General features: G+C 35.3%; 1 protein-coding gene across 1 annotated transcript in view; it reads right to left on the bottom strand.

Moving 5' to 3' along the window:
• FERMT2 (fermitin family member 2) overlaps positions 1–13,608 on the bottom strand; it is a 55,028-nt gene extending 41,420 nt beyond the window's left edge. The window contains exon 1 of the mRNA XM_032871083.1: positions 13,409–13,608. Within this exon, the coding sequence (XP_032726974.1) occupies positions 13,409–13,484 (76 nt within the window). The 5' untranslated portion in view covers positions 13,485–13,608. The remainder of the gene's footprint in view (positions 1–13,408) is intronic.
• Positions 13,609–14,262: the final 654 nt, after the last annotated feature.

Genomic DNA, 14,262 nt, shown 5'->3' with positions numbered 1-14,262 from the left:
CTTACCCCAAGAAAATGAAAACAGAAATTCAAAAAGATACATGCACCACTGTTTATTTGAGGCATTATTTACAATAACCAAGGTATGGAAGCAACCGGTTTCCAGTGATAGATGAATGGATAGGAAATGTGGAGTGTGCACAGGTGCACACGTATACGAATGTTATGCAGCCATAAAAAGGATGAAATCTTCTATTTGCAACAACATGGATGGACCTAAAGGGTACTATGCTCAGTGAAATGAGACTGAGAAAGACAAATACTATATATCACTCATATTTGGAATCTAAAAAAAAAAAAAATTAAAAAACAGAATCAGATCTATAAATACAAAGAACTGATGGTTGCTGGAGGTGAGGGGTTTGGGGGGGTGGACAAAACTCGGTGAAAAGGAGTAGGAAATACAGGCTTCTAGTTATGGGATGAATACTAAGTCATGGGAATAAAAGGCAGTGTAGAAATATAGTCAATGAAATAGCATATATGGTAATATGGTAGCTACTCTTGTGGTGATCACAACATGATGTATAAACTTGTTAGATCTCTAAGTTGTACACCTGAAACTAATGTAATATTGTATCGACTATAATAATAAAAAAAAAAGATCTTGGATATTAACAATGGGGAGAGAGGGTCTTTTTCTTTTTTTTTTTAAGATTTTATTTATTTATTTGAGAAGGAGAGAGAGAATGAGCAGGGGGAGGGACAGAGGGAGAAGCAGGCTCTCTGTTGAGCAGGGAGCCCACCATGAGGCTCAATCCCAGGACCCTGGGATCATGACCTGAACCAAAGGCAGATGCCTAACTGGCTGAACCACCTAGGCACTCCCCTCCAATCCCCCTTTTTAAAGAATTTATTTATTAAAGAGAGAGAGAGAGAAGGGTCCTTTTTCTTCAATTTCCTTTTTTCTTTTTGATTGAGGTTTGAATTTATATAAAATCCACAATCTCAAATGTATTCATCAATACTTGGGCAACATACCTCCAGATAAAAATACAGAACGATGGAAATTTAAATTTGATAACCACAATAAAAAATCCAATGGAGACATGAAGTCAGGTAAAAGGACCAATCCAACAACAACATCTGACTAATTACTAGTTATGGAGAGAACAGAGAAAACAGAAGGGAAGAATTAGGGCATATTACCATGAAATTTCAACATGGTAGGGAAAAGAAAAGATCCTGAAACTAATTTCCAAAGGAAAAAAGCAGCCTACAAAAGGATGAAAACAAAATTAACAACACTATCAATGGGCGACTGGGTGGCTCAGTCACTGAACCTCTGCCTTTGGCTTGGGTCCTGATCCCAGAGTCCTGGGATTGAACCCCACACCAGGCTCTCTTCTCAGCGAGAGGCCTGCTTCTCCCTCTCCCACTCCCTCTGCTTGTGTTCCCTCTCTATTACTTCGTCAAATAAATAAAATCTTTAAAAAACAAAACAAAACATTATCAGGACCATTAATAGTAATGCTGGAAGCAAAAATGCTATGTAACAATGACTTCCCAATTTTGAGGAAAAATAATTTTCAACCCAACAATTCTATCAAAGGACAAAATGGTAATACCTCAAAAATTTATATCTCATTCACCTTTTTCCTACTATGCTGATGGAGGATCTAGTCCACCAAAATAAGTGAGCAAATCAATACTGGGAAAATGCAAGGATCAAAAAGTAGAGAAGAGAAGACATTTTGCTTGGACAGTAATGAAGGGCTGTCCTGGAGCTACAACTATACAGCTTAGCCTAGAAAGCATCCACTTCAGACTGGAGCAGGAGGATGGAGGGGCTTCAGACTGTCTAGGAATAAAAAAGGGGGGCAGGGAGGAGATTACTACAGAGAATGCAGAAGAATCAGCACTGGATATAGGTTGAAAACTAAATAAATGATAAACAAATACGCATATGAAATGATAAAGTATAAATTTTGGTTCACCAAGTAAAAAGATTAACTTTATTGAAATAATGTAAACAATAATTAGTCAAATATTTTAAGTTATAAGAAGAGGGAAAAGAAACATTTGGGTAAAAAGCAATGAGCAGATATCTAAAACTAATAAATCAAGAAATAACAGTACATTATTTAGAATTATGGAAATAAAAGTCAAACAAAAGAGTGGAAAATGGAACTAATATGATTAAGAGCTGGGGAGAAAGAGGGCAGAAAAGTGGTTTTTTAATGTTTTAAGCCCCCCCCCCTTTTTTTTCAAGTTTTAAATTCCAGTTACTTAACATGAGGTGTAATAGGTTCAGGTGTAGAATTTAGTGATTCATCACTTACATACAACACCCAGTGCTCATCACAAGTGCCCTCCTTGATGCCCATCACCTATTTAACTCCCCCCACACCCTATGTCATAAGCTGCCCTCCCTTTTTAAAGATTTGTTTATTTAATAGAGAGAGTACATGAGAGCAAGGTGGGAGGAGAGGGGCAGAGGTAGGAGAGAGAGAATCTCAAGCAGATTCCCCACTGAACATGGAGCCCGATGCAGGGCTCGATTCCAAACCCCGAGATCATGACCTAAGCCAAAATCAAGAGGTAGGCATTTAACCAACTGAGCCACTAGGGCACCACCTCCCCTTTTTAAAAGATTTTATTTATCTGAGGGACACCTGGGTGGCTCAGTTAAGCATCTACCTTTGGCTGTGGTCATGATCTAAGACTGGGGATCAAGCCCCAGATTGTGTTCCCTATTCAGCAGGGAGCCTGCTTCTCTCTCTCCCTCTGCTGCTTCCCCTGCTTGTGATCTCTGTCAGGTAAATAAATAAAACCTTTTTAAAAAAACAAAAACAAAAGATTTTATTTGAGAGAGAGCATGCACAAGTGGGGGTGGAGGAAGAGGAGAGGGACAAGCAGACTCTCGCTGAGCATGGACCTCCCCACCCCCACCGCAGGGCTTGATCCTGGGATCCCGAGATCTTGACCTGAGCCAAAGAAGTCAGATGCTCAACCAACTAAGCCACCCAGGTGCCCCTGTCATAAGCCCTTTTAACTTTAACTCTGCATCTGCTGCTCTGGTTTTAAGAAAATTCAAAATCTTGCTGCCTACTGTATGAAGTGTATATTGGAAGGAACAAGATGAATAGAGGAAGCTGCTGAACAGTCTAGGGGAGAGATGGTAGTGGTGGGGATGGCAGAGACAGATGTGCAAAGATTCAAGATCTGTCCAAGAGCCAAAATAACACTTCTAGGTGATGAGATGAGATGAGTAGGTGAGAAAGACAGTGGTGCTAAGGATGAATGACGCCTGAGTTTCTGGTATGTTTATCTGGGATAGTGGTGCTTTTTACTACTGTGGAGACTTCTGAGGGTCAGTGTGGAGAAGTACAGAGATTTCAGAAGTAATAGCGTTAGCTCAGTTCCGAACATATTTAACTTAAAATTTCTGTGGGAAGAAATTGTTATTAAACATAATGAGCAAATGATGGCTTTCTAGAAAGGTATAATGCTGGAAGAAAATAAAGAATGAAGGGTCTCAAATAAGATGGGAGCAATAGGAACTTTATTTACCCTCCTGCTTTATTTAAACAGTAAGGAGGGGGAAAATCACTTTTCAGACATTAGACAACAAGCACAGGACATAAGAGAAAAAACAAAACAACACAAAACAAAACCAGGATGAGTCCTTGCAGTACACCAGCTCGCTCCTTAGCAGTAATTCAGGGCAGGGAAGGGGCACACAGAGCCAGGAATTCAAGGAGGCCAAGACGCATATAATTTGTGAGTCAGAATACTAAAGAAAAGGGAAAACCATGGAGAGAACACTGAAGAGCTGCTGTTACCCACTGAAGTCTGTCTGAATACTGATCTGTGTATTTATATGGGGGAAAGGCCTCCTGAAACACAGGGTATTGAAAAGAATCCTCAAAAGAGGTCCAGAGCTAATGGTGGCTCTGGACCTACCCTAAAGAAGGTTAAAAGTATCAAAAGGGTCCAAATGATTCCAAGTAATTTAACTTTTTTTTTTTTAAAGATTTTATTTATTTATTTGACAGAGAGAGAGATCACAAGTAGGCAGAGAGGCAGGCAGAGAGAGGGGGAGGCAGGCTCCCAGCTGAGCAGAGAACCCAATGCAGGGCTTGATCCTAGGACCCTGAGACCGTGACCTGAGCCAAAGGCAGAGGCCTAACTCACTGAGCCACCCAGGCGCTCCAGTAATTTAACTACTGACCTCCCCCAAAAAAGAAAGCAAGCCAACACTACTTAAAAAGGATACTAAAAGATACCCAGCCACCAAAATATACAAATTTAATAAAGCCTGGCATTTGATCAAACATTACCAGATATAAAAGAGGCAGGAAAATACAACCCATTACCAGCATTAAGGAGAAAAAATAAAGTAACAGAAGTAACTATTTATGATGATAGAATCAGTAATCAAAGATATTAAAACAGCTATCAGAAATATATTCTATATAATAGAGGAAAGCATAAACATAATGAGAAAAATGAAAGATTTCTAGATTTTTTTAAAGGCCAAAATCGAACTTCTGGTCATGAAAAATACATATGAAATGAAAACTACACTGGATGGGGTTGACAGCAGATTAGCAAGGTATCAGTGAACATGAAGATAAAAATGGGCACTATCCAAAATGAAAATACAGAGAATGAAGACTGGAGAAAAAAGGAATAAACAATAATAATCACCCTAACATACATGAAACTAGAGTCCTGCAAAGGATGGGAGTTGTGGGAATGGACACTAAAAATTATTTGAAGAACTGATAAACTATCCAAGTTTGGGGCACCCCGGGTGGCTAAGTCCGTTAAGCATCCAACTCTTGATCTCAGCTCAGGTCTTGATCTCAGGGTCGTGAGTTCAAGCACCATGTCAGGCTCCAATTGGATATGGAGCCTACTAAAAAAGAAAGAAAGAAAGAAAGAAAGATTAAATTATCCAAGTTTGATGAAAACCATAAACCCACAGATCTAAGAAATGCAATGAACCTAGAATAGAATAAACCTAAAGAAAACTATGCCAGGACCATAGAATTAAATTGCTAAAAACAAAACAAAACAAAACCAATAAACAAGTAAGAATAAATTCCTGAAAGACTAACAGAGAAAGCACACAGAAGAATAAATAAAATAATAATAAAAGACTTCTCAGAAATTACATGAACCAGAAGACAACAGAAAGACATGTGAAAATTACTGGAGGGGGAAGAAATTTAGGATTTTTTATCCAGCTGCAATAGCTTATAAAAATGAAGACAAAAATCGAGACTTCTGTAGACAAACAAAAGGTGAAAAGTATCACCAGCAGACCTGAACTATAATTGGGTTATATGAAGTTTTTCAGATAGAAGAAAAAGGATACCAAATTAAAAGTATTCTCAAAGACCATTAAAAAATGGTAAATGTGTGAGCAATTAAAAAGACCATTTTTCTGGGGCACACATCCAACTCTTGGTTTTGGCTCAGGTCATGAGACTGAGCCTCAAGTCAGGCTCTGCACTCAGCATTTGAGTCAATCTGAATTCTTTCCCTCTTTCTCTGCCCCTCCCCTACTGCTTGCACATGCACACACTCTGTCAAATAAAATCTTTAAAAAAAAATTTCCTTACTTTCTACTACTTTGAAAAGACAATTAGTGCTTCACAGGAAAATAACATATGATGACTTTCAGAATATGTGGAAGTAAAATATATGATAGTACCAAAAAGGAAAGGAAAGGGGATATGGAACTTATTATTGAAAGATTATTATACTTTGCGCATGTAATGCTATACTATTTGAACATTCGCTGTGATTAAGTTAGTCATATACTATAAATTCTAGAATATTAAAAGGCAAAAAAAAAAAAAAGCAGTAAAATCTACTTAACTCATGGGTAGAAATAAATATAACTTTAACAAACCCCTGTCCATCAAAACAAAACAAAAAAAAGAACATGTAGAAATTTAAAAATAAAATACTGTAAGTAAAACAAATACACATGGCAGACTTAAACCTAACCACAGTGATAATCACATTAAATATAAATGGCCTAAACAGTTTATAAAAGGGCAGGGATTGTCAGATTAAATGGAAAAAGCAAGTTCTAGCTATACGTTGTTTACAAGAAACCTAATTTAAAGCCATAAATTAAAAGAAACAGGATAATAAAAAATACTAATACAAACCAAAAGATAGCTGCAGCACTTTTTAAGTACAGACAAGGTATATTTCAAAGCTAATATTATCAGAAATACAGGTCATTTCAGTGTTAACAGAGAAGATTCATCAAGAGGACAAAACAATTTTAAATGTGTGCATATACTAATACGTTTTTTCATTTGTTTTGGTTTTTTTATTAATATTTTATTTATTTGACAGAGATCACAAGTAGGCAGAGAGGCAGGCAGAGAAAGAGGGGGAAAGCGGGCTCCCCACTGAGCAGAGAGCCCGATGCGGGGCTTGATCCCAGGACCCTGAGATCATGACCTGTGCTGAAGGCAGAGGCTCAACCCACTGAGCCATCCAGGAGCCCCTACTAATAATACTTTGATAAAACTGACAGATGTGAAAGGAGCAAGGACAAACCAACAATTATAGCTTAAGACTGCAACATCCCTTTGCTTTTCAACCAACTTTGCCTGTCATTTTATAAAGCATCCCCACCCAATGACAATATACATTCTTTCCACATGCACACAGAAAGTTTCCTGTTTGGGGATAAGCCTCACTTGACAATGATGTGTTAATCTTTTATTACTAGGCCCAATTTAAAATTTTGTTAACGATTTTTATGTCTATGAATAAAAATCATAAAAGAGATCGTAAACTTGTCTTTCTTCGTCAAAATTAAAATGTATGTTCTTCAAAAAAACTTAAAAAATAAACCACAGTGAAAAAGTATTTGCAAAACATAAATCCAATAAATTTTCTATATCCAGAATATCTAAAAAAGTGCTTACAATTCAGTAAGATGACAACATAATTTTTTTCTTTTAAAAAGGGGAGGCAAAGGATTTAAACAGATACTTTACCAAGAAAAGAGATATGGATAATCATGTAAAAAGATCCTCAACAGCACTAGTCTTCAGCATAATACAAATTAAAGTCACCAGCACTTACTACTCTATATCCACTAGAACAGCTAAAACTAGAAAATGCCGCTAGAAGTTTTAAGTGATTCTTCATTTCTTTTTCATCTTTGTCATTATAGAAAAAGTAATCATCATTACTCCTAAAACAAGCCCTTTGCATTAAAATCTTTATGTACAAATTAGGCTACCAAAATGAAATTACTCAAATTTTTAAAAAAATGTTTTTAAACACAACTGAATTTGAGTTAGAGTTCTGTTCCACTACTACTGTCTACTACTATCCACTACTACTATCCCTATCAAATAGAGAACGTTGTAAGAACAGAAAAGAAAAAGTATTAATGAATTAGTATTGGTCAAGACTCAAATTGTTTATGTACTGATGATATGAAATGGCAGCATAGTGCCTCTACGTAATTGTCAGTTAAACTTTGGGAGAATTTTCCTTTCTTCTTAATAGGCTCTACATTTATAGAGCCTACACCTCCAAACACATGTTACATCAAAGAACTGAAAGTACTTGTGCCTAGCCAAAAGTGGTTCTTTCAAAAAAAAAAAAAAAAAAAAAAGAAAGAAAGAAAGAAAAGGAAGTATAACTAAAAACCTCACTTAATCATTACATAAAAGTATTTTCTTAAGTTAAATTTTAAAAGAAAGCCAATATAATTTTTACTAAATCAAACACTTGAAAGCCAATCTGCCAAACTCACTTAAGAAATAATCTGAAGAGACCTGTGTCTATTAATGAAATTGAATCAATAATTAGTAACCTTGCAAAACAGAAAGCACTAGGGCCAGACTGGTTTACTGGTGAATTCTACCAAACACCTTTCTGGTTCTATTGAGATACTGAGTTACCTTTATACAATTAAGGTATACAGCATAGTAACTTGACTTTGTACACTGTGAAGTAATCACCACAGTAAGTTAACAACCACCCTTTAATATAAGTAAGCACACACACGCAAACACACAAAATCTTTGTGACTAGAACTCTTAACTTTCCAATATACCATACCAGCATTAACTATAGTCTTCATGTCATACATCACATCCCCAGTACTTACTTATCTTACAACTGAAGTGTATACCTTTGACCACTTTCATCCAATTCCCCCCACTCTCCATCTTCCGCCTCTGGTAACCACAAAAATGATCTCTCTTTTAGCTTTTTTGTTTTTGTTTTGGGTTCCACATATAACCAAGATTATACAGTATTTTTCTCAGACTTTTCTTAACTTAGCATAATGCCTTCAAGGTCCATAGTGTTGTCACAAATAGCAGGATTTCCTTCTTTTTTATGGCTGAATAATAACTGTGTGTGTATCACAACTTTTTTATCCATTCATCCGTCAGTGAATACTTACACTGTTTCCTTGTCTTGGCCATTGCAAATAATGCTGCTATGAACATGGGGATGCAGATTATCTCTTCATGACAGTGGTTTCATTTCCTTCAGTTATATTCCCAAAAGTTCAATTGCTGGGTTGTATGGTAGTTCTATTTTTAATTTTCTGAGGAATCTCCATACTGTTTCCATTGTGGCTGGGCTCCTTTCTCCATATCCTTGCCAGTATTTATCTGTCTTTTTGACAACAGCCATTCTAACAGGTATGAGGTGACACTGCATTGTGGTTTTGGTTTGTATTTCTCTAATGATTAGTGATATTGAACACTTTTTCATGCATCTGTTGACTATTTGTATATATATCTTCTTTGGGAAAATGTCTATTCAGGTCCTTTATACCCAATTTTCGTTGGATTTTTGTTTTTTTTGTTTTGTTTTGTTTTTTCTACTAAGTTGTATGAGGTCTTTCTATAATTTAGATATTTACCCCTTCTCAGTTACAGGATTTGTTAAGTATTTTTTCTTATTCAGAGATTTTCATTCTGTTGACTATTCCTTTTGCTGTGTAGAAATTTTTTGGTTTGATACAATCCTACTTATTTATATTTGCTTGTGCTTTATGTGTTATAACCAAAAGTCACTACCAGGACCCATTTCAAGGAGCTTTTTTCCTATGTAACAAACACTTAAGAAATTATATTAATTCTCTAAAATCTCTTTTGGACGATAAAGTGAAGGGAATACTTCCTAATTCATTCCATGAAGCCAGCATTACTCTAATACCAAAATCAAAAGCTTATATTATAAAAAAAACTACAGACCAATATGTATGCAAAATCTTCAAAGTATTAGCAAATAGACTTCAACAATGCATAACAAGAATCGCACACTGTGACCAAGTGAGATTTATGCCAACTATACAAGGGTGGTTCAAGATCCAAAAATCAACATAATCCATCTCATCAAAGACTAAACAAAAAAGACTAAAGAAAACTCACATGATTACATTAAAAGATATAAATTAAAAAAAGCATGACAAAATCCAATTTCAAGTTCATGATTAAGAACTCAGTAAGCTAGCAAGCATTCTCAGCTTGATAAAAAATAACTACAACCCCCCCCCAAAACCCCTACAAAACCCTTTAGCAAAGGACATACCTAACAATGATAAACTTGAAGCTTTCCCACTAAGATCAAGAACAACGCAAGGATGTCCTCTCCCACCACAGCTATTCAACATCTTACTCCAACTACTAGCTAATACGGTAAGACAAGAAAAAAAAAGTATATAGATTGGGAAGGAAGAAGATGGTCTTCATTCACAAATATAATCATCATTCCTACAGAAAATTCAGAAGAATCAACAAAAACTCCCCTAACAAATAATTATAGAAGATTGCAGGATACATAGTAAATTTATAAAAGTATATTACTTTCTAATATTCCAGCAATGAACAAGTGGAATTTGAAATATAAAACACAATACTACTTCCATTAACACATAAAAAAGAAATACTTAAATATAAATCTAACAAATATGTATAAGATCTTAATGAGGAAAACTACAAAACTGATGATGAAAGAATGATGAAAGAATCAAAAAATAAATGGAGAGATGTTCCACATTCAAGTATATGAAAATTCAATATTGTTAAGATAATAAGTTCTTCTCAATTTAATCTACAGATTCAATGTAATCAAAATCCCAGCAAGTTATTTTATGGATACCAACAAACTGATTCTAAGGTTTATATGGAAAGGTCAAAGACCCAGAATAGCCAAATCATACTGAAGGAGAAAATCAAAGTTGAAGGACTGATGATACATGACCTCAAGACTTATATAAGCTATCATAATCAAGACAGGGTGCTACTGGGAAAAAAAAAAAAAATAGATCAATGGAACAGAATGTAGTACCCAGAAATAAACCAATATAAGTACAGTCAAGTGATCTTTGACAAAAGAACAAAGGCAATATAACAAAAGATAATTTTTCAATATATGATGCTAGAACAACTGCACATCCCATGCAAAAAAAGGAATCTAGACCCAGGCCTTACAAGCTTCACAAAAATTAACTCAAAATGGATCACAGTCCTAAATGTAAAACACAAAATGATAAAACCCCCAGATAACACAGAAAAAAAAAAAATACAAATGATCTTGGGTTTAGTGATGGCATTTTAGATATGACAATAAAGATGTGATCCACAAAAGAAGTAACTGATAAGCTAGACTTCATTAAGATTAAAATTTTCTGCTCCCTCAAAGAAATTATCAGAGAATGAAAAGACAAGCCAGACACTGGAATAAAATATTTGCTAAAGGAATATCTAATACAGCACTATTTTCCAAAACACTATACTAGGAACTCTAAAAATTTGACAGTTAAGAAAACAAACAACCTGGTTAACAAAATGGGCCAAAAGGGATGGCTCAGTTGGTTAAGCATCTGACTCTTGATCTCAGTGTCATAAGTTCAAGTTCCCACACTGTGCTCCACATTGTGCATTAGAGCCTACTTAAAAAAAAATAGACTGAAGACCTTGACAGACACCTCCATAAAAAAGATGTACAGATAGCAAATGACCATATGAAAAGATGCTCCACATCCTATGCCATCCAAGAAATACAAATTAAAGTAACAATGAAATGTCATGGCACATTTATTAGAATGACCACAATCCAGAACATGACACCATCATACGCTGGTGAGGATTCAGAGAAGGAACTCTCATTCACTGCTGGTATGAATGCCAAATGGCACGGCTACTTCAGAAGACAGTTTGGTGGTTTCTTAAAGAATTAAACATATTTTTTTCCTATGTTCAACAACCACACTCCTTAGTATTTACCTAAAGGAACTGAAAACAAATGCCCATACAAAAGCCTCCACACAGATGTTTATAGTAGCTTTTCTTGTTACTTGAAAACTTGGAAAAAACTAGCGATGTAGGTTCTGTAGCTATGTGGGATAAACAAACTGGTATATCCAGACAATGGGATATTATTCAGTGCTAAAGTGAACTGAGCTATCAAGCCATGAGAAGACATGAAAGAAACTTAAATGTATATTAGTATGCAAAAGAAACAATCGGAAGAGATTACATACTGTATGACTCCAACTGTACAATATTCTGGAAAAGCCAAAACTACAGAGACAGTAAAGAGATCAGTGATTGCCAGGAGGTAGGGGAGAGGGAAGAGCACAGATTTTTAGCACAGTGAAACTGCTCTGTATGATACTATGATGATGGATACATGTCATGTCTTTGTCCAAACCCAGACTGTTAATGGGACTCTCTGTACTTTGTTCAATTTTGTTTATAAAGTTTATGAACTAAAGAAATAGATAAATGATATAAACAGGTAAGTAAAAAAAAAAACAAAACAAACAAACCTTAAATGACTAATAGAGATACAGAAATATACTTACCTTTATGAACTAAAATGAAATACTGTATTTTTTCACTCAAAAAAGTAAACACTAAGAACTGACAATATTCAAATGTTAGTGATGATTTGGGACAATGAGTTTTCATATGTTGCTGCCCGTAATGTAAATTGGTACAGCAGTCCCCCCTTATCCATTATTTCATTTTCCGTGGTTTCAGTGAATTGTGATCTAGAAGCGGATGATCCTTCTTCTGATGTACCATCCAGCCTAATGCTGTGTCACAGTGCCTATATCCTTCACCTCACTTCATCTCATCCCATATGCATTTTATCATCTCACATCATTACAAGATAAAGAAGTCTGAGTCAGTATAAGAGGATATTTTGAGGAACAGACCACATTCACATGACTTTTATCATAGTGTATTATTATAATTGACCTATTTTGTTTATTATTGTTAATCTCTTACCATACCTGATTTATAAATTAAACTCTATCATAGATATGTATGTATAGGAAAAAAAACAGTAGATATAGGGGTGCTATCTGTGGTTTCAACCATCTACCAGGGGTCTTGGAACATATCCCTCACAGAGAAGTAGGGGACTATTGTATAACCACTTGAGAAACTCCTGCATACAAATACAAACTGCAAAAAGAAAAATACCCAAAGAGTTATGGCAGTATACTGTTTATGGATATCTAAACACACAAATATGAAGAAATACGTGTACATATGTGTGTGCTGATGTATTTTTAAAAGTACTAGAAGGATATACACACTGACTTATGACAATGGTTGCTTTGTGAAGGGAAATTATAAGAATGTGACTCAAGAACTTTATTATTGTGACTTTAAAAAAGTTTTGCAAAATGTCAGTTATTAATTCTAAGCTAACAGGAATTAGGTTAATTTTCATATAATTCCTTATACTTTTCTGTATGTTTATTTTTTCCTAAAAACCCCATTAAGCATAAAAAACACTTAATTTCAGTCATTAGATCAAAACAATAATGTTCTACATCTCCCCCTAAATCTATGGTATAAAAGAATTATGTACTAGTGATAACGGCAATAGTTCATTTTCTCTGATAGTTGAATACTTCCTGTCATATGACATAACTGGGTCAGCCAAAAGTAGTCCACATTTCATTTCAGAAAGCATAAACAGAATCACTACAAGTGTGTTCAAGTTGTAGTTGAACTTCAAGTTCAAGTTGCTTAAGGAAGATAACACTCATGGTCATTTCCTTAGGAGCTATGTCAGGCCTTCAGTGAAGGAAGTGACACTATGTGCCTGAATCACCAAAATCAAATAGTGATTTATGTGAAGGAAACATTGCAAAACCTATATCCTGAAAATAATGCCTTTTTTCTTTTCCTTCCCAAGAAATAAAAATTAAGTCATCAGAATGAAGTATTCCATAATACTTCTAGTAAGGAAAGAATCCTGTTCCATCTTACCTATATTTATCTTAAAGTGATAAAAAAAACTTTCAAGAATAAAGTGAAAAACTGACATATACAGACATAGCTCACCCCAACCTACTCTTTGAAATAAGCTGTTAATCATCAGTCATATATACATCACACCACTAATACTTTCATGAAGAATTTGATACTTACTAAAAGTCTTACAGATGTCAGAAACAGCTTTGAAGACTCTATCAGAGAAATTCACTTTCACCTTCACATACTTCATGTTGGGAAGCTGCAGGCGGAGCAGTTTGTGCTGGGGGGTGAACTGAAGCTTAGCATCTGCCTGAATGCCATACTTATCCAAGGTCCAATGTGTTTTAAGAAGCCAAGTTCTCTTCTTTTCCCACCAGAGAGCATGGTCAGACCAATCCTTTTTAACATCTATTAAGAAACAAGCAATAAACAAAACACTTAAAAATCACTAAGATTACCTAGAGAGAAATTATAAGAAGAAAGCTAAATTGGGTATTTAATATAAGCAACTAATTAAAATACAAAGTGTCTGTTATGTGATAGATAAAAAAAGAAATCCTAAAGAGCTGAGAAAACACTGTGCCCTTGAAAGCCATACATAACGTAACTGAGGCGGAGTACACAGTGTAACTAATCATCAGGTACAATATAGGGCACAAGGATGAAGAGAGAATACACTGTAGTCACTCAGAAAACAAAGGGAACCCTGGGAACTAGACTCGGAAAAATTAATAATGAAGTGGAGTCGGTGGGTTCTAAGCCCAGCCTTAAAGAAAGGACAATATTCTGATAAAGCCGGTGAGAAGGCTGAGGTTTGTTTATAATGCTGCAGATGTGTGTTGAGGTGTACAAGGAGTAGTGAAGACTAAGATGGGGACTCCAAGTGAACAAAAACCAATATCCTAGGTGAAGAGTATGGAGAAAAATGTCCACGAGTAAGAGAAACAAAACAAAACAAAACAAAACACTACATCCCCAAATATACAAGCTGTCCCAAATACATTTCCAGAGAAGTAACTTACAAGTTA

The sequence above is a fragment of the Lontra canadensis genome, unplaced genomic scaffold, assembly GCF_010015895.1.
Source record: "Lontra canadensis isolate GAN:19392208 unplaced genomic scaffold, GSC_riverotter_1.0 scaffold42, whole genome shotgun sequence".
NCBI classification, from domain to species: Eukaryota; Metazoa; Chordata; class Mammalia; order Carnivora; family Mustelidae; genus Lontra; species Lontra canadensis.
This window is presented reverse-complemented; position numbering and strand designations above follow the sequence as displayed.